Genomic DNA, 19,636 nt, shown 5'->3' with positions numbered 1-19,636 from the left:
GTCGCCGCGACACTCCTCAGTGGATGTGCACCTGGGTGGGAGAGCCTTGCAGCGCGGGTGGAATCAAACCACAGATTAGGGAGTTTGAAGGCTTTATTGGTGCGGAATCTGAGGGCACAGCCAAGCCCCCGCCAACTTTGACCCCGGATCCCAGCCTCACTCAGCTGTGGACGGTTCTTCCCCCATTGCCTCTGTCGGCTGCATAGACGTGAGGGGCAGAGAGGTGCTCTCCTGCCTCACATGGTACCTGCCGCTCCGTTTATGCTCCCTGAAGACGTACATTAAGGCCACTACGACCGCCACCACGCCCAGGATCACTAACACCGCCAAGACGATAGGGACAGTGTGGGAGTTCAGAGCTGTGCAGAGAAAGCGCTAAGTCAATATGCGTCCCCCCTGTCTCCAACCCCCCCGTCCCCCGCGGCTTGCCGGTCCAGACCCGCGGCCCAGTGTTAGCTCACCCTCAATATCCATCACCACGAGCAGGGTGTATTTGCCTCGTGAGCTGGACGCTTGGCATTGATAAATGCCATTATGTGTTACATTGACGAAGAACGGGATCCCCACCGGCACCTCCCGGTTGGAGCCTTCCTTCAAACACCGCAGCTGGGGGTACGGGTTGCCCCTGGCTTGGCACTGCAGGACGTTTCTCGTTTTGTCTTTCCACTTCAAGTGCTGGGGGCATGTGGCTCGGTCAATTTTGGGACCATCTGTGGAACCACCATGTGTGATCAGACACCCAACACACCCGAGGCACGGTGGTGAAGAGGAGTGTCTAATCTTTCCAGGGCAGGGGTGAAGGGATTAAAGGTCAGGGTGACTGACTCACACAGGACACGCAGCTGGACGCTACTGTTCCTGTACAAGAACTCGCCGTCCACCTCGAGAGTGGCATTGCAGAAGAAGCTGCGTCCGTCGTCACTCTCGGTAGCATTTAACTGAAGTTGAGCTGGCTGCCCCGGGGCTGCGGCTGCAACTCCGTCCAGCGTGACCTGGACTCGAGCCCCAGCCATGCAACTCACGGTCACTGTGGACCCCTCGGGGGCGCTGGGCTCGCTCAGGTTCAGAATGGGTCCTAGGAAGCCTAAAGGCGGGGCATTGCCCAGGAGCTTAATGAACGAGACCTTCCTGTAAGTCAAGCCGCTCCCTCCGCCCTCCCTTTTCGTCCGGGCCACGCTTTCGGCGTTCAAGCCTCGCCCTCTTTCTGGGCTTTGTCCAACTTCGGGCACTCAGGCCCAGCCCACGTTGCAACTACTATTGGGGCAAGTCAGGCCCCACCTTTTTGGCTACTCTCCGCCCCCTCTGCCACGCCCCCAGACTGCTGAGGCCGCGCCCCCTTCCCACGCCTCCTCTTACTAAAGACCGTCAAGTTCTCCCGGGCCTCCAGTCTCTCGCCCCCTAGGATCACGATGCAGACGATCTCCCGCGCACCCTCCTGATCTGCGCGCGCTGTGGCTGTGGCTGTGGCCATTAGCATGTCCCCGCGGTTCATGACTGTCGCATTCAGCATCTGGTCCCCCAGCGTCAGGTAGACCCGGGCCTCTGAGGCCGGAAAAAGCCCGTCTAGAATGCAGTTCACCGGCCACGACTTTTCCACCTCCAAGAACCGGGGGACCACGAGGCGCGGGGGGGTCACAGGCAGGGCTGGGGAGAAAGGTGGGCATGAGCACAACCCCCAGGACCATGCCTTCCCCAGGACACCTTCATCCCCCCCCAATCAGGAATTCTTGCTGACTGCGTCACCCTTCTTCCCAGCACACACACGGCCATGAAAACGGCCTTCTCCAAAGATCCCACGGCTTGGGCCTCCCTTCTGCGACCACCCTGCCCAGTGGCCTGGGGCTTTACTTCCCAGAAGCCTGTGAGGTCCGGGGCACCCCACTCTCATGAACCCCAAGGCCAGGGCACCCTCCACCCTGACTCAGCTCATCACCCACCGTCTGAAGCCCCTTCTCTCACCAAAGGTTCGGAGTTGGCGGGGGGCTGAGGTGTTCCAGAAGACTCCCAGCCCCTGGGGCTTCATGTCCAGTTCTGTGCGGCATGAGAAATGGGCTCCATGGTCCTTTCTGCTGGTCGGCACAGTGGCAGTGACCTCTGCTGGCTCCCCCACTGCGGGCTGCCGGCTCAGCTCCTCCTCCTGGCGGAGCAGCACCACCGTGAGGCTGGTCCGGGGCGACCCACCTTCCACTTGGCAGCGCAGGGTCAAGTTCTGGCCCACCGGCTGCCAAGAAGGCAGGGGTGCCAGCTCCACGCGCTCCGGGAGGCCTGAGAGAGGAAGGGAGGATGGCACTTAGCGGGTCTTGCAACCCCACCCACCCACCCCAGGGACTGGGGAGGAGACAGGGCGGTCCTGCCGAGAACTGTGAGCTTTGAGTTAATAAACTTAGAGGGCTTAGAACTGGGCCAAAGCCTTTGCTATTATCATTAGTGCAGTGATTATCATTTCCTGTGTTGTCAGATACCTTGAGAGGCGCTAAACAAAATTTTCTGTTCTCCAGGATGGCACAATAAAAAAAATTAACAAAGAGGAAGGAAGGGATGAACATTTATGATTATTTGATATGAATATTACAAATTCCTGTTTATGGCCAGGCACTGTGGCCCACGCCTATAATCCCAGAGCTTTGGGAGGCTGAGATGGGTGGATCATGAGGTCAGGAGTTCGAGACCAGCCTGGCCAACATGGTGAAACCCTGTGTCTACTAAAAATACAAAAATTAGCTGGGTGTGGTGGTGTGCGCCTGTAATCCCAGCTTCTTGGGAGGCTGAGGCAGGAGAATCGCTTGAACCTGGGAGGCAGAAGTGGCAGTGAGCCGAGATCGTACCACGGCACTCCAGCGACAAGACTCTGTCTCAAAAAAAAAGAAAAAAAGAGGCCGGGCGGGGTGGCTCAAGCCTGTAATCCCAGCACTTTGGGAGGCCGAGACAGGCGGATCACGAGGTCAGGAGATCGAGACCATCCTGGCTAACACGGTGAAACCCTGTCTCTACTAAAAAAATACAAAAAAACTAGCCAGGTGAAGTGGCGGGCGCCTGTAGTCCCAGCTACTCGGGAGGCTGAGACAGGAGAATGGCGTAAACCCAGGAGGCGGAGCTTGCAGTGAGCTGAGATCCGGCCACTGCACTCCAGCCCGGGCGACAGAGTGAGACTCCATCTCCAAAAAAAAAAAAGAAGAAGAAGAAGAAAAGGCCAGGCGTGGTGGCTTACGTCTGTAATCCCAGCACTTTGGGAGGTCGAGGCAGGTGGATCATGAGGTCAGAAGTTCGAGACCAGCTTGACCAACATGTTGAAACCTTGTCTCTACTAAAAATACAAAAATGAGCCAGGCGTGTTAGCGTGCGCCTGTAATCGCAGCTACTCAGTAGGCTGAGGCAGGAGAATCGCTTGAACCCGGAAGGCAGAGGTTGCAGTGAGGCGCGATTGCGCCACTGCACTCCAGCCTGGACGACAGAGCAAGATTCCGTCTCAAAAAAAAAAAGAAAAAGAAAAAAGAAAAAAAAAAGTAGCCAGGTACAGTGGCTCAGGCCTGCAATCCCAGCTACTGGAGAGACTGAAGAGGATTGCCTGAGCCCAGGAGTTTGACACCAACCTGGGCAATATAGGGAGAGCCTGTCTCTAAAATAAAAGTATAAAAAAGTGTAAATATAAAACCTCCATTCACCTACTGCTGACTGAAAGGGGTACCACCTTTTTTTTTTTGCTTAAGAGACAGGGTCTTACTTTTTCGCACAGGCTGGAGTGCAGTGGTGCAATTATAGCTCACTACAGCCTTGAACTCCTGGGCTCAAGCGATTCTCCCACCTCGGCCCCCCAAGTAGCTGGGACTTCAGGCATGTATCACCATGCCCAGCTAATTTTTTTTTTTTTTTTTTTTGAGACGGAGTCTCACTCTGTCGCCCAGGCTGGAGTGCAGTGGCGTGATCTCCACTCACTGCAAGCTCCGTCGCCTCCCAGGTTAACGCCATTCTCCTGCCTCAGCCTCCCTAGAAGCTGGGACTACAGGCGCCCGCCACCACGCTCGGCTAATTTTTTTGTATTTTCAGTAGAGACAGGGTTTCACCGTGTTCGCCAGGATGGTCTCGATCTCCTGACCTCGTGATCCACCCACCTCGGCCTCCCAAAGTGCTGGGATTACAGGCGTGAGCCACCACACCTGGCCTCAGCTAGTATTTTTTATTTATTTTTGTAGAGACGAGGTGTCCCTATATTGCTCAGCCTGGTCTTAAATTTCCGGGCTCAAGCAATCCTCCTGCCTTGGCCTCCCAAAATGTTGAGATTATTGTTGGGGTCAGGCGCGGTGGCTCACGCCTGTAATCCCAGCATTTCGAGAGGCCAAGGTGGGCGGATCATAAGGTCAGGAGTTAAAGACCAGCCTGGCTAACATGGTGAAACCCCATCTCTATGAAAAATACAGGCCGGGCGCAGTGGCTCAAGTTTGTAATCCTAGCACTTTGGGAGGCCGAGACGGGCAGATCGTGAGGTCAGGAGATCGAGACCATCCTGGCTAACACGGTGAAACCCCATCTCTACTAAAAACTACAAGAAAACTAGCCGGGCGAGGTGGCGGCGCCTGTAGTCCCAGCTACCTGGGAGGCTGAGGCAGGAGAATGGCGTGAACCTGGGAGGCGGAGCTTGTAGTGAGCTGAGATCCGGCCACAGCACTCCAGCCTGGGTGACAGAGCGAGACTCCGTCTCAAAAAAAAAAGAAAAATACAAAAATTAGCTGGGCATGGTGGCGCACGCCTATAATCCCAGCTACTTGGGAGGCTGAGGCAGGAGAACTGCTTGAACTGGGACCTGGGAGACAGAGGTCGTGGTGAGCCAAGATCGCACCACTGCACTCCAGTCTGGGCTACAGAGCGACAGACTTCATCACAAAAAAAAAAAAAAAGAAAGAAAGGCTTGTTGGGGCTGGGCGCAGTGGCTCATGCCTGTAATCCCAGCACTTCAGAAGACCAAGGCAGGCGGATCACCTGAGGTCAGGAGTTCAAGACCAGACTGGCCAACATGATGAAATGCCATCTCCACTAAAAATACAAAATTACCCGGGTGTGGTGGCGTGTATGTGTAATCCCAGCCACTCGGGAGGCTGAGGCAGGAGAATCACTTGAACTCAGGAGGTGAAGGTTGCAGTGAGCCGAGATTGCGCCATTGCACTCCAGCCTGGGCAAAAAGAGCGAAACTCTGTCTCAAAAAAAAAAAAAAAAGTGCTGGTTGGGGCCCAAGTTAATTGATTTCACAACTGCTGCCTTGGGATGAGATTGAGATGTGTCTCTATGTCTTTGTATCTCACACACACAAATGTCCAGGTCTGAGCTCTGGGTCAGAATCCTGGTCCATTCTTTGCAAACTGAGGGTCTCCACTCTCCTGAGCCATTGGCCACCTGCCCGCACCACTACCCAACACCAGTCCCACCTCCGGACACATCGACTCACTGTACACGGTGATGTCAGAGAAGCCTGTTATCTGGGAGCCATTGCAATACCCTGAGCAGAGGATCCGACTGTTGCCAGTCACATCGCTGAGCTGGAAGGCTGCCCAGCCCGTGCCATTGTCCACCAGCTCCTTTGATAGGGACGTCTCCAAGATGATTTTCTCAGAGCTGGGGCAATCAGTACTGCAGTTCACCAACAGGGACCCTCCAGCAGGAAACACAGGGTTCTGGGGCTCCACCCGCAGCAGGAATTCCTGCCCCTGGGCACCTTCAGGAACATGAAGAAATCCTGGTGTTTGTTTTGTTGCCCCCCAACCCGCCCATTTAACACCTCTTTCCTTGTGCCAAGATAGAAGGGTTCCTGCCCTCATGGTCCAGTGGGAAAGGCAGAATCCATCAGACACCAGGGAGAACTCAGAAGGAGGCCAGAAGAGGCTCTGATCCAGCATAGGAGGAGGTGAGTCAGGGAAGGCTTCCTGGAAGAGGGGACCATTCCAGCCTGAAACTGAAGGCTAAGTAGGAGTTAGCAAGTGAAAGGGACAGGTGATCCTGGCAGAGGGAACCACATATGCAAAGGGCAAATTTCAAGAGTTCAGATGGAGCAGGAAACGTGAGGGGTGTGTGTGTGTGTGTGTTGGGGAAGAGGGATGGCGTACAAGCCGTATGCTGGGGCCTGACCACCTGAAGGCAGAACTAAGGAACCAGAACTTTCTCCCGAGGATACGGGGTCAGCAGCCAGGTCGCAGTGTGGCAGGATGCGAAGAGTGTTGCGTTCTCTTCCTCCACCTTCTACTGATCCCCAAAACCCAGCCCTCTCCAGCCCTCCTGGGCTTGACCAGCCTCACCTGGGGTCAGCAGACAGCAGACCAGCAGAGTCCAGCAGGCCCCGGGCCACGATACGGATGGTACTATGGTGGCCATTCTGACAGAGGAAGGTGCCTTCCTGAGGTGCCCAAAGGGCAGGCAGGGGGAAAGGCGGGGCCTCCCACTGAGACGGAAGCACAGCGGTTAAGATTGCAGAAGTCTGGGGACTGCACCTTACCCAGGCCTGTGGGGAAAAGGGGATGCTGTGGCCCTGGGGGGCTAGAATGGGGGACCCAGATGGGGCTCTGCAAAGTGGCCAGCACTGCTGAGTCTCCCCCAGGGACAGGGCTGGTCTCAGTTGCACTGCTGGCCCCCAGTTCCTAGCCAGGAAATGCTAACTAAACTGGCTTCCTTTGTTCTCAGCACTGGGAAGCCTGGGTATGGGGGTATGAGGCATCTCCTTCCGGCTGAACTTAGGTGGGGAGGGGAATATTCTGTTCCCAGAGAGGAAGTTAATGGGGAAACCTGTAGGCACCACTGTTTAGATGCTAAGGTGGGATTTCAAGGAAACATTAAAAAAAAAAAAAAAAAAAAAACAGAAGCAGAGTCTTGCTATGTTGCCCCGACTGGTCTTGAACTCCTGGCCTATGAGATGGCCTCCTCCCATCTTGACCTCCCAAAGTGTTGTGGTTACAGGCGTGAGCCACAACGCCTGGCCACCTTTGAAGATCTTGAGGACACCTCCCTATCTTTGAAGATCTTGGGAATCCCCCCTCCCATGCACAAAGAGCTAAGGTAGGTGATTTGGGGACAGCTGAGTCCCTGAGCCACTGTCTCTCCAGGATTCGACTTGGCTTTTGTTTTGTTTTGTTTTGAGACAGGGTCTCACTCTGTTGCACAGGCTGGAGTGCAGTGGTGGGATCTCGGCTCACTGTAGCCTCCACCTCCCTGGTTCAAACAATTCTCCTGCCTCAGCCTCCCGAGTAGCTGGGATTACAGGCATGTGCCATCACGTCCGGCTAATTTTTGTACTTTTTGGTAGAGACGGGGTTTCACCATGTTGGCCAAGCTGGTCTCAAACTTCTGACCTCAAGTGAGTCCGCCTGCCTTGGCCTCCCAAAGTGCTGGGATTACAGGCATAAGCCACCTCGCCCGACCTTCCAGGATTCTACTTGTAACTGGCCTTTACCTCATCCTGTTGCCTCCTTGCCCACCTTTCCAGGCAGCTGGTCACTTCGTTCCAAGGGAAGGCACCAAGGGGACCAGGGGGGACTCCCACCTTTGACCTGCCGCTGACCTCAGGCCTCTGACCTGTCTTCTGGGCCTAACATCTGAGCACCAGAGAGGGACCTTGTTGAGGGCCTTGATGGGGCCCTGCATTCACCCACTTTTCCCAGACCTTGAGGTCACAGCACCTCCTCTCTCATCTGGAGCACCCCCACCTACCTAATCAGGTCCCTCCTCTATTCCTCTGCCTTCCGAACAATTCATTTCCCACCTAGTGTTGAGAGAGCAGCTAAAACCCAAGTCTAGTGTATTTGTAAATATCAGGGCCCAGTAGCATGGACCTGGTGCCTGTAGTCCCAGTTCCTTGGAAGGCTGAGGTGACAGGATCGCTTGAGCCTGGGAGATCAAAGTTGCAGTGAGCTGAGATTGTGCCCCTGCACTCCAGCCTAGGCGACACAGTGAGACCCTGTTTCAAAAAAAATAATAATAAAATAAAAAAGATGCCAGACTTAGTGGCTCAAGTCTGTAATCCCAGCAGAACTTTGGGAGGCTGAGGTGGGTGGATCACGAGGTCAGGAAATCGAGACCGTCCTGGCTAACACAGTGAAACCCTGTCTCCACCAAAAATATAAAAAATTAGCTGGACATTGTGGCGGGCACCTATAGTCCCAGCTACTCGGGAGGCTGAGGCAGGAGAATCAGCTGAACTCAGGAGGCAGAGGTTGTAGTGAGCGGAGATTGTGCCACTGCACTACAGCCTGGGTGACAGAGCAAGACTCCGTCTCAAAAATACATATATATATATATATATATATATATATATATAATAGATACATAATATAATATACATCTATTATATCTACTATATTATATATAATAGATATATTATAGATATAATTTATAATAATTATGTAATAGTGAGACCCGTCTCTAAAAATAAAAAAGAAGGAAATATTTGTAAATAAGTAATATTTCTTTTTTGTTTTTTGAAACAGAGTCTCACTGTGTCACCCAGGCTGGAGTGCAGGGGCGCAATCTCAGTTAACTGCAATCTCAGCCTCCTGGGTTTAAGCGATCCTCCCACCTCAGCCTCCCTAGGATCTGGGACCACAGGTGCACACCACCGTGCCTGGCTAATTTTTTGTAGAGACGGCTTTCATCATATTGCCCAGGTTGGTCTTGAACTCCTAAGCTTGGGGATCTCACTGCCTTGACCTCCCAAAGTGCCGGGATTATAGGTGTACCCTTCTACACCCTCCAGTAATATTTCTGATAAAGAAGTATTTCTGGGCCAGGCATGGTGGCTCACACCTGCAATCCTAGCACTTTGGGAGGTCAAGATGGGTGGATCCCTTGAGGTCGGGAGTTCCAGACCAGCCTGGGCAGCATGCCAAAACCCTGTCTCTACTAAAAATACAAAAAATCAGCCAAGCTTGATGGCACACACCTGTAGTCCCAGCTACTCAGAAGGCTACAGCGGGAGGAGTGCTCGAGTCCGGGAAGTGGAGGTTGCAGTTAGCTGAGATTGTGCCCCTGCACTCCAGTCTAGGTGACAGAGAAAGGTCACCTACACATGTTTAAGGAGCTCCTGCACATATCTCAAGCCATTGACAAGAAAGCAAGTACAGTCTGGATTGCAAACAGTGTATAAATTAAACTCCAGCTGGTTTTTTTTTTTTTTTTTTTTTTGAGACAGGGTCTGACTGTCACCCAGGCTGGAGTGCAGTGGCACAGTCTGGGGCTCACTGCAACCTCTGCCTCCCAGGTTCAAGTGATTATCCCACCTCAGCTTCCTGAGTAGCTGGGATTACAGGCACGCACCACCACACCCGGCTAATTTTTTGTATTTTTAGTAAAGACAGGGTTTCACCATGTTGACCGGGCTAGTCTCGGACTCCTGACCTCAGGTGATCCGCCTGCCTTGGCCTCCCAAAGTGCTGGGATTATAGGCGTGAGCTACCACAACTGGCCTCCAGCTGATTTTTGACAGCCACATTGCTGCTATAGTACCCTTTTTAGGAGTGATGGTGATGGTCTCTGGTTCTCCTCATTCCCACAAAGGTTGTTGAACCATAGCACCAGTAACACTGAGAATGCTGAGGGCTCTAGCCCAGGCTTTCTCCCAGGTTCTCTGGTGTGTGCCCTCCTGGTGACAATGAAATTGAAGCTAATTGCTTTCACTGCTTGAGTCTCTGATCTTGAGTGGCTGTGTCCACATTTCATTTTTTTTTTTTTTTCTTGTAGGAATAACTACTTTTCTGCATCCATAGACTCTGTCATTTTCAGACATCCTGGGATGAAAAGATTTGGCTTTTTTTTTTTTTTCCTGAGACAGGGTCTGGCTGTGCCGCCCAAGCTGGAATACAGTGGCTTAATCATGGCTCACTGCAACCTTGACCTCCCAGGCTCAGGTGATCCTCCCACTTCAGCCTCCCTAGTAACTGGGACTATAGGTAGGTGCCACTACACTTGGCGCATTTTTGTATTTTTTCTAGAGATGAGCTTTTGACATATTGCCCAGGCTGATCTCGAACCCCTGGGCTCAAGCGATCCTCCCACCTCAACCTCCCAAAGTGCTGGGATTACAGGAGTGAGCCACTGTGCTTGGTTTTCACTCTTAGGCTATTAAACAATGAAAGTAGTTATTGATCCTATCTCTTTCATATTCTTCTTCTTCTTTTTTTGGGGGGGGGTGGTGGGAATGAGTCTCACTCTGTCGCCCAGGCTGGGCTCACTACAACCTCCACCTCCCGGGTTCAAGTGATTCTCCTGCCTCAGCCTCCTGAGTAGCTGGCATTACAGGCGCACGCCACCACACCCAGCTAATTTTTGTATTTTTATTAGAGACGGGGGTTTCACCATGTTGGTCAGGCTGGCATATTCTTCTTTCTAAGAACTGAAAGTGAGGGGGCTGTATGGAATCTCTTCATGCACCAGGAACTGAGTTCTGAAGATGATCTTATTATTATCAGTATTTTTTCAGATGAATTCTCACTTTGTTGCCCCGGCTGGAGTGCAGTGGTTCAATCTTGGCTAACTGCAACCTCTGCCTTCCAAGTTCAAGCGATTCTCCTGCCTCAGCCTCCCAAGTAGCTGGAATGACAGGCGCCTGCCACCACATCTGGCTAATTTTTCTATTTTTAGTAGAGACAGGTGTTTCACCCTGTTGGCCAGGCTGGTCTCGAACTCCTGACCTCAGATGATCCACCTGCCTCGGCCTCCCAAAGTGCTGGGATTGCCACATTGCTGCTATAGTACCCTTTTTAGGAGTGATGGTGATGGTCTCTGGTTCTCCTCATTCCCACAAAGGTTGTTGAACCATAGCACCAGTAACACTGAGAATGCTAAGGGCTCTAGCCCAGGCTTTCTCCCAGGTTCTCTGGTGTGTGCCCTCCTGGTGACAATGAAATTGAAGCTAATTGCTTTCACTGCTTGAGTCTCTGATCTTGAGTGGCTGTGTCCACATTTCATTTTTTTTTTTTTTTTCTGGTAGGAATAACTACCAGAAAACGGTGGCGTGAGCCACCGTGCGCAGCTGAAGATGATCTTACTAAATTGCTGTTCTGATAATCATGGATTGACACTGTTCCTTTCCTTTATTGTGAAAAAGCTAAACTTGGCTGGGCATGGTGGCTCATATCTGTAATCCCAGCACTTTAGGAGAGTGAGGTGGGAGGATTGCTTGAGGCCAGGAGTTTGAGACCAGCCTGGGCAACATAGGGAGACCCCCATCTCTATTATTTAAAAAAAAAAAAAAATTAAAGAAAAAATTAAAAACCCTCTAAAAGCCTTTTGGGAATCTTCAATAAAAACATGGGACCTATTCCATAAATAAACTTTTTTTTTCCTTTGCAACTGAGTCTTGCTCTGTCACCAGGTTGGAGTGCAGTGGCACGATATCGGCTCACTAAAACCTCTGCCTCCCGGGTTCAAGCAATTCTCCTGCATCAGCCTCCCAAGTAGCTGGGCCTACAGGCGTGTGCCACCACACCCAGCTAATTTTTGTATTTTTAGTAGAGTCAGGGTTTCACCATGTTGACCACGATGGTCTCAATATCTTGACCTTGGATCTGCCTGCCTAGCCTCTGAAAGTGCTGGGATTACAGGCATAAGCCACCATGCCTGGCCTTTTGTTTTTGTTTTTGTTTTTGTTTGTTGTTGTTATTGTTTTTTGAGATGGAGTCTCGCTCTGTCTCCCAGGCTGGAGTACAGTGCCGCAACCTCGGCTCACTGCAACCTCCACCTTCCGGGTTCAAGCAATTCTGCCTCAGCCTCCAGACTAGCTGGGATTACAGGTGTGTGCCACCACACCTGGCTAATTTTTGTATTTGTAGTAGAAATGGGGTTTTGCCATGTTGGCCAAGCTGGTCTCGATCTGCTGACCTCAGGTGATCCACCGACCTCAGATGATCCACCTGCCTTGGCCTCCCAAAGTGCTGTGATTACAAGCGTAATCTGCTGTGCCCAGTCAAAAGATCATATATTATGTATAAAAATAATAAGATCAGCCAGGTGCAGTGGCTCACGCCTATAATTCCGGGACTTTGGGAGGCTGAAGTGGATGGATTACCTGAGGTCAGGAGTTCAAGACCAGCCTGGCTAACATGATAAAACCCGGTCTCTACTAAAAATTCAAAAAATTAGCCAGGCATGGTGGCTCGTGCCTGTAATCCCAGCTACTTGGGAGGCTGAGGCAGGAGAATCACTTGAACCTCAGAGGAGGAGTTTGCAGTGAGCCGAGTTTGCACCATTGCACTCCAGCTTGGGCAACAAGAGAGAAACAATGTCTCAAAAAAAAACAAAAACAAAAACAAAAAACAAACAAAAAACCCAAGAAATAATAAGACCATTTGGATTTACTGGACTAATAGAATAGTTAAGGTTTCTATAGAAGCAACAAAATGTATTTTGAAAGGGCTGCTAACTATTGATACTGACAGTATTTCATTCCTGTGAGTGATTCAAGCATATTATAAATAGCCAGTAAAAGCCTGGCCAACATGGCTACTAAAAATAGAAAAAATTCACCGGACGTGGTACTGCATGCCTCTACTCCCAGATACTTGGAAGACTGAGGCACAAGAACCGACTGAGCCCTGGAGGCAGAGGTTGCAGTGAGCCAAGATTGTGCCACTGCACTCCAGCCAGGATGACAGAGCGAGACTCTGTCGCAAAAATATAAATAAATACCTCGTAAAGGGAACAGAGCCTGTGGGGTTGAGCAAAATGTACTAGCTGTGCCTGCACTGAGTATAACGGCTTTACGATTATGAGGAAACAATCTTTTTTTTTTTTTGAGATAACGTCTTGCTCTGTTGCTCAGGCTGGAGTGCGGTGGTATGATATTGGCTCGCTACAACCTCCAACTCCCAGGTTCAAGTGATTCTCCTGCCTCAGCTACCCAAGTAGCTGAGATAATAGGCGCCTGCCACCACACCCAGCTAATTTTTGTATTTTTAGTAGAGACGGGGTTTCACCATGTTGGCCAGGCTTGTCTTGAACTCCTGACCTCAGGTGATTCACCTGCTTTGGCCTCCCACACAGAGTTGGGATTACAGGCATGAGCCACCGTGCCCAGCCCCAGCCAAAATCTTTAATAGCAATGCAGAAAAAGAAAAAAAAAAAAAAAAACAGGCCAGGCGCAGTGGCTCATGCCTGTAATTCCAGCACTTTGGGAGGCTGAGGTGAGCGGATCACTTGAGGTTAGGAGTTCGAGACCAGCCTGGCCAACATGGCGAAACCCCATCTCTACTAAAAATACAAAAATGACTCAGGCGTACTGGCCCCAGGCCTGTAATCCCAGCTACTCGGGAGACTGAGGCAGGAGAATCGCTTGGACCCGGGAGGCAGAGGTTGCAATGAGCCAAGATCGTGTCATTGCACTCCTGCCTGGGCGACAGAACAAGGCTACATCTCAAAAAAAAAAAAAAAGTCAACAAGACAAACCACCTAGTTTCATCCACAAATATGTTGCAAGGGGGCAAAAGACAGAAAGAGGAACCCACAGACCAAAAGAGACTTACAGAAAACTGGCCTCGACCAAATGCAGTTGGGGACCTTGTTTGTATTTTTGTTTAATTTTATTTTTTGAGATGGAGTTTCACTCTTGTTGCCCAGGCTGGAGTGCAATGGCGCAATCTCGGCTCACTGCAACCTCCGCCTCCTGGGTTCAAGCATTTCTCCTGCCTCAGCCTCCTGAGTAGCTGGGATTATAGGCGCATGGCACCGCACCCAGCTAATTTTTTTTTTTTTTTTTTTTTTTTTTTTGAGACGGAGTCTCGCTGTGTCGCCCAGGCTGGAGTGCAGTGGCGCGATCTCGGCTCACTGCAAGCTCCGCCTCCCGGGTTCCCGCCATTCTCCCGCCTCAGCCTCCGAGTAGCTGGGACTACAGGCGCCCGCCACCGCGCCCGGCTAGTTTTTTGTATTTTTAGTAGAGACGGGGTTTCACCGTGTTAGCCAGGAGGGTCTCGATCTCCTGACCTCGTGATCCACCCGCCTCGGCCTCCCAAAGTGCTGGGATTACAGGCTTGAGCCACCGCGCTCGGCGTAATTTTTGTATTTTTAGTAGAGATGGGGTTTTGCCATGTTGGCCATGTTGGTCTCTCCTGACCTCAGGTGGTCTGCCTGCCTTGGCCAACCAAAGTGCTGGGATTACAGGCGTGAGCCACTGTGCCTGGCCCTGTATTTTTATTTTTTATTTTTTCAGAACTAAAAGAGACTTACAGAAAACTAGCCTCAATCAAATGCAATTGGGGACCTTGTTTGTATTTTTATTTATTTATTCAGAACTAAAAATAAATGATCTATTGGGCAGGTGTGGTGGCTCATGCCTGAAAGCCTAGCACTTTGGGAGGCTGAGGTAAGGGGATCATTCAAGCCCGGGACTTCACCAACCTGGATAACATGGTGAAACTTCGGCTCTACAAAAAATACAGAAATTGGCCGGGCGCGGTGGCTCAAGCCTGTAATCCCAGCACTTTGGGAGGCCGAGACGGGAGGATCACGAGGTCAGGAGATCGAGACCCTCCTGGCTAACACGGTGAAACCCCGTCTCTACTAAAAAGAAAAATACAGGCCGGGCGCGGTGGCTCAAGCCTGTAATCCCAGCACTTTGGGAGGCCGAGACGGGCGGATCACGAGGTCAGGAGATCGAGACCATCCTGGCTAACATGGTGAAACCCCGTCTCTACTAAAAAATACAAAAAACTAGCCGGGCGACATGGCGGGCGCCTGTAGTCCCAGCTGCTTGGGAGGCTGAGGCAGGAGAATGGCGTGAACCCAGGAGGCGGAGCTTGCAGTGAGCTGAGATCCGGCCACAGCACTCCAGCCCGGGCCACAGAGCGAGACTCCGTCTCAATAAATAAATAAATAAATAAATACAGAAATTAACTTGAGCGTGGGAGGGGGAGGTTGCAGTGAGCAGAGATTGCGCCACTGCACTCCAGCCTGGATGACAGAGCAAGACTCTGTCTCAAAACTATGGGGACAGTAAATAACAGATCAGCGGTTGCCAGGGGTTAGTGAGAAGAGAGGGATGAATAGGCAGTGCATGAATGACTTAGCGCAGGGAAACTACTCCATGTGATACTGTATTGATGGTTCATGCCTTACACGTTTGTCCAACCCCACAGAACGTACAACAGCAAGAGTGAACCCTCATATAAAGTATAGACTTCAGGAGAAAATGATATGTCAGTGGAGGTTCATAGTTTGTTTTTTTGTTTGTTTTTTTTCAGATAGAGTGTCACTCTGCCGCCCAGGCTGGAGTGCAGTAGCACAATCTTGGCTCACTGCAACCTCCACCTCCACCTCCCCGGTTCAAGCAATTCTCCTGCCTCAGCCTCCTGAGTAGCTGGGAGTACAGGTGCCCACCACCATGCATGGCTAGTTTTTGTATTTTTAGTAGAGATGGGGTTTCACCATGTTGCCCAGGCTGGGCTTGAACTCCCGACCTCCCAAAGTACTGGGATTACAGGCATGAACCACCGTGTCTGCCGAGGTTCATAGATTCTAACAAATGTATCACTGTGGTACAGGATGTGGACAGCAAGGGAGGTTGTGCGGGGGGGTGGGGAGGGGGCATAGGAGAACTCTGTATTTTCCACTCAACTTTGCTGTAAACCTAAAACTGCTCTAAACAAATTGAGCTGTTATCGTATTACTCAAGAGGCTAAGGTGGGAGGATCACTTGAGCCCAGGAGTTTGAGACCAGGCTGGGCAGCAGAGTAAGACGTTGTGTCTACAAAAAATTTTAAAATTAGCCAGATGGCCAGGTGTGGTGGCTCACACCTGTAATCTCAGCACCTTTGGAGGCTGAGGTGGGCATATCACCTGAGGTCAGGAGTTCGAGACCAGTGTGGCCAACATGGTGAAACCCTGTCTCCACTAAAAATACAAAAATTAGCTGGGCATGGTGGCGGGTGCCTGTAATCCCACTACTGGGGAGGCTGAGGCAGGAGAATCACTTGAACTCAGGAGGTGGAGGTTGCACTGAGCTAAGACCATGCTATTGCACTCCAGCCTGGGTGACATAGTGAGACTCCTTCTCCAAAAAAAATAAATAAATAAAATAAAAAATAAAAAATTAGCCAGGTGACGTGGCAGGAGCCTATAGTCCCAGCTCCTACGGAGGCTGAGGTGGGAGGATCACTTGAGCCTGGGAGGTCAAGGTTGCAGTGAGCTGTAATAGCACCACTACACTCCAGTGTGGGTGACAGAGCGAGACCCAGTCCCCACCCCCACAAAAAAGTCCTTTTGGGGATATTTAATTGCCTTTCACAAATGTGTCTGACTCATAATCTATCTCACCATCTCAAGTCACACAGGTTAAGTAGAAACACTTTGCCGAACGCCAGAATAACAATAATACATTTTTTCTTTTTTTTTTTTCCAGTCTTGCTCTATCGCTCAGGCTAGAGTGCAATGGTGCGATCTCAGCTCAATGCACTCTGCCTTCCAGTTCAAGTGATTCTCCTGCCTCAGCCTCTAGAGTAGCTGAGATTACAGGCGTGTGCCACCACACCTGGCTAATTTTTGTATTTTTTTCTCTCAAATCTTAATTTTATTTTGTTTCCTCAACAAGAACAAACTTGATAAATAACCAAGATTGTTCATGGTTTTAAACTCATTTTTTTTTTTTTTTAAAGTTCTAGGGTACATGTGCACAATGTGCAGGTTTGTTACATAGGTATACATGTGACATGTTGGTTTGCTGCACCCATTAACTCTCACTTACATTAGGTATTTCTCCTAATGCTATCCCTCCCGCAGGCCCCTACCCCACAACAGGCCGCGGTGTGGGTATGTGATGTTCCCTGCCCTGTGTCCAGGTGTTCTCATTGTTCAGTTCTCACCTATGAATGAAAACATGCAGTGTTTGGTTTTCTGTCCTTGTGATAGTTTGCTGAGAATGATGGTTTCCAGCTTCATCCATGTCCCTGCAAAGGATATAAACTCATCCTTTTTTTATAGCTGCATAGTATTCCATGGTGTATATGTGCCACATTTTCTTAATCCAGTCTACCATTGATGGACATCTGGGTTGGTTCCAAGTCTTTGCTATTGTGAATAGTGCCACAATAAACATATGTGTGCATGTGTCTTTATTTTTTTTGAGACAGAGTTTTGCTCTTGTCACCCGGGCTGGAGTGCAATGGCTCGATCTTGGCTTACTGCAACCTCTGCCTCCTGGGTTCAAGTGATTCTCCTGCCTCAGCCTCCCAAGTAGCTGGGATTACAGGCGCCTGCCACAATGCCCGGCTAATTTTTGTATTTTTAGTAGAGACGGGGTTTTGCCATATTGGGCAGGCTGGTCTCAAACTCCTGACCTCAACTGATCTGCCTGCCTCGGCCTTTCCAAGTGCTGTGCTGGGATTATAGGCATGAGCCACTGTACTCAGCCAACTTCACTTTTTAAATTTTTATTTAAAAATAATATAGGCCAGGCGTAGTGGCTCACGCCTGAAATCCCAGCACTTTGGGAGGCCAAAGCAGGCAGATCACTTGAGGTCAGGAGTTTGACACCAGCCTGCCCAACATGGTGAAACCCTGTCTCTACAAAAAATACAAAATTAGCCAGATGTGGTGATATATGCCTGTAATCCCAGCTACTCAGGAGGCTGAGGCAGGAGAATCGCTTGAACCCAGAAGCGGAAGGTTGCAATGAGCTGAGATAGCACCATTGCACTCCAACCTGGAGAACAAGAGCAAAACTCTGTCAAATAAATAAATAAATAAATAAATAAATAAATAAATAAATAAATAAATAAATAAATAAATAAATAAATAAATGCACAGGGTCTCCCTATGTTGCCCAGGCTGGTCTCGAACTCCTGGACTCAAGGGATCCTCCTGTTTCAGCCTCCCAAAGTGCTGGGGTTACAGGCAATGAGCCACTGCACCCAGCCAACAATAATATTGTATATTTATTAAGCACTTGTTTGCATGTCTTTTTGCTAAGCATTTCACAGACACCACCTCATGAGCTCTTTACATGAGTCCTGTGAGATAGCAAGTGAGTAGTTATTGGCCAGGCGCAATGGCTCATGCCGGTAATCCCAGCACTTTGGGAGGTGGAGGCAAGTGGATCACCTGAGGTCAGGAGTTCAAGACCAACCTGGCCAATATGGGAAACCTCATCTCTACTAAAAATACAAAAATTTAGCCGGGCGTGGTGGTGGTTGCCTGTAGTCCCAGCTACTCGGGAGGCTGAGGCAGGAGAATGGCGTGAACCTGGGAGGTGGGGCCTTGCAGTGAGCCAAGATCATGCCACTGCACTCCAGCCTGGGTGACAGAGTGAGACTCCATCTCGAAACGTAAACAAAAAGAAAAACAAAAACAAAAAACTTAGCTGGGTGTGGTAGCACGTGCCTGTAATCCCAGCTACTCAGGAAGGCAGGAAAATTGCTTGAACCCGGGAGGCGGAGGTTGCAGTGAGCCAAGATCACGCCAGTGCACTCCAGCCTGGGCGACAAAGGGAGACTCCATCTGAAAACAAAAAAAGACTCCCATCTCAAAAAAAAAAAAAAAAAAAGTTGAGGCCTGGTGTGGTGGCTCACCACCATGTAATCCTAGAGGTTTGAGACACCAAGATGGATGCATTGCTTGAGCTCAGGATTTTGAGATCAGCCTGGACAACATGGCAAAACCCGGTATCTACAAAAAGTACCAAAAAAACCAATTAGCCTGGTGTGGTGATGCAGGCCTGTGGTCCCAGCTACTGGGGAGGTTGAGGCCAGAGGATCACTTGAGCCCAAGAGGTGGAGGTTGCAGTGAGCTGAGATTGAGCCACTGCACTCCAGCCTGGGTGATAGAACCAGACCCTGTCCAAAAAAATACAAATGTTAAACAGTTGAATCCAGCTACCTCTTGCGCTGTCTCATGCTAGCTGCTGTCCACAGGAGACCAGACCCCCAGCTAACCCACCTTTCTGAAAGAGGGCTCCAAGAATCATGGGCTCCAGCAGAGGAAACAGGAGTTTATTACCAGATGGTGGAAATGGTGGGCCTCAAGTTTGGAAGCTGGGGGTTCAAGGGCCGGATTAGTGACCCTACACATCGTAGGTCCCTCAAAATCATGGTCAGGTTCACGGCCATGGAAGAAAAGTAAGTTCACAGAGGTGGGGTCTCCGGACAGGAGTAAGGCACAGGGTGTGGGTGAGGTTGACGTCCCCCTCTTGGTTTCATCCTGGGGCAGGGAGCAGAAGGCCCTGTCTGCAGCCACTGCCTGGTTCAATCCTCCCAGGCAGGGCTGCCATTGTGCCTCAGCACACACTGAACACGGAAGGGGCCTGGCCTTGGTACTTCTCATGGACTGTCTTCAGGATGGGTATGAGGTTCTCGAAGGTTGGGCGGAAGGACGCCTCTGTCTCCCAGCAGTTCTTCATGAGATGATAGACCTAGAAGGAAAAACCAGGGCTGGTGGGGGCTGCCCTCTCCACAGCAGGATGGTGGGGTCAGGGAAAGACAACGGAAGCCTCACCTCACAGGGACATTTGTCGGGTCGTGGCAGCCTCTCCCCTCGTTCCAGCAACTCGGTGAGTCTCAGAACTGTCATCTGACCCTGGGTGATGCCTATGAGCTCAAGGAATTTCTACAGGAGAAACAAGGCAAGCTCTTTTCAAGAGGCAATGAAAGCCGGGCGCAGTAGCTCATGCCTGTAATCCCAGCAC

The 19,636-nt window shown here is 50.6% G+C and overlaps 2 protein-coding genes across 7 annotated transcripts in view; both read right to left on the bottom strand.

Annotated features, from left to right (window-relative positions):
- Window positions 1-75: 75 nt before the first annotated feature.
- On the bottom strand, window positions 76-6,572 carry ICAM3 (intercellular adhesion molecule 3). 3 transcript variants are annotated; one of them, XM_033199422.1, is made up of 7 exons: window positions 6,282-6,572; window positions 5,438-5,704; window positions 1,960-2,265; window positions 1,357-1,644; window positions 830-1,084; window positions 462-710; window positions 76-359 (listed from the first exon to the last, which is right to left on the bottom strand). In XM_033199422.1, the coding sequence occupies exons 1-7, from the start codon at window positions 6,355-6,357 to the stop codon at window positions 157-159; spliced, it is 1,644 nt and encodes a 547-aa protein (XP_033055313.1). In that variant the 5' UTR covers window positions 6,358-6,572; the 3' UTR covers window positions 76-156. The 3 variants fall into 3 exon arrangements, with proteins under 3 accessions (XP_033055313.1, XP_033055314.1, XP_033055315.1); XM_033199423.1 differs by lacking the exon at window positions 830-1,084; XM_033199424.1 differs by lacking the exon at window positions 5,438-5,704 and having other exon boundaries at window positions 6,282-6,406.
- Window positions 6,573-18,923: 12,351 nt separating this feature from the next.
- The window catches only part of TYK2 (tyrosine kinase 2), a 31,112-nt gene continuing 30,399 nt past the window's right edge, over window positions 18,924-19,636 (bottom strand). For 3 of the 4 annotated variants that reach the window (XM_033199414.1, XM_033199417.1, XM_033199415.1), the window contains 2 exons: window positions 19,447-19,557; window positions 18,924-19,363 (listed from right to left, as the gene is read on the bottom strand). In XM_033199414.1, the coding sequence (XP_033055305.1) occupies window positions 19,229-19,363; window positions 19,447-19,557 (246 nt within the window). In that variant the 3' untranslated portion in view covers window positions 18,924-19,228. Of the gene's footprint in view, window positions 19,364-19,446; window positions 19,558-19,636 lie in introns of those variants that run through there. The other variant, XM_033199418.1, reaches the window with a different exon arrangement.

This window comes from Trachypithecus francoisi, unplaced genomic scaffold (genome assembly GCF_009764315.1).
Source record: "Trachypithecus francoisi isolate TF-2019V2 unplaced genomic scaffold, Tfra_2.0 Lachesis_group5, whole genome shotgun sequence".
Lineage (NCBI taxonomy): Eukaryota > Metazoa > Chordata > Mammalia > Primates > Cercopithecidae > Trachypithecus > Trachypithecus francoisi.
This window is presented reverse-complemented; position numbering and strand designations above follow the sequence as displayed.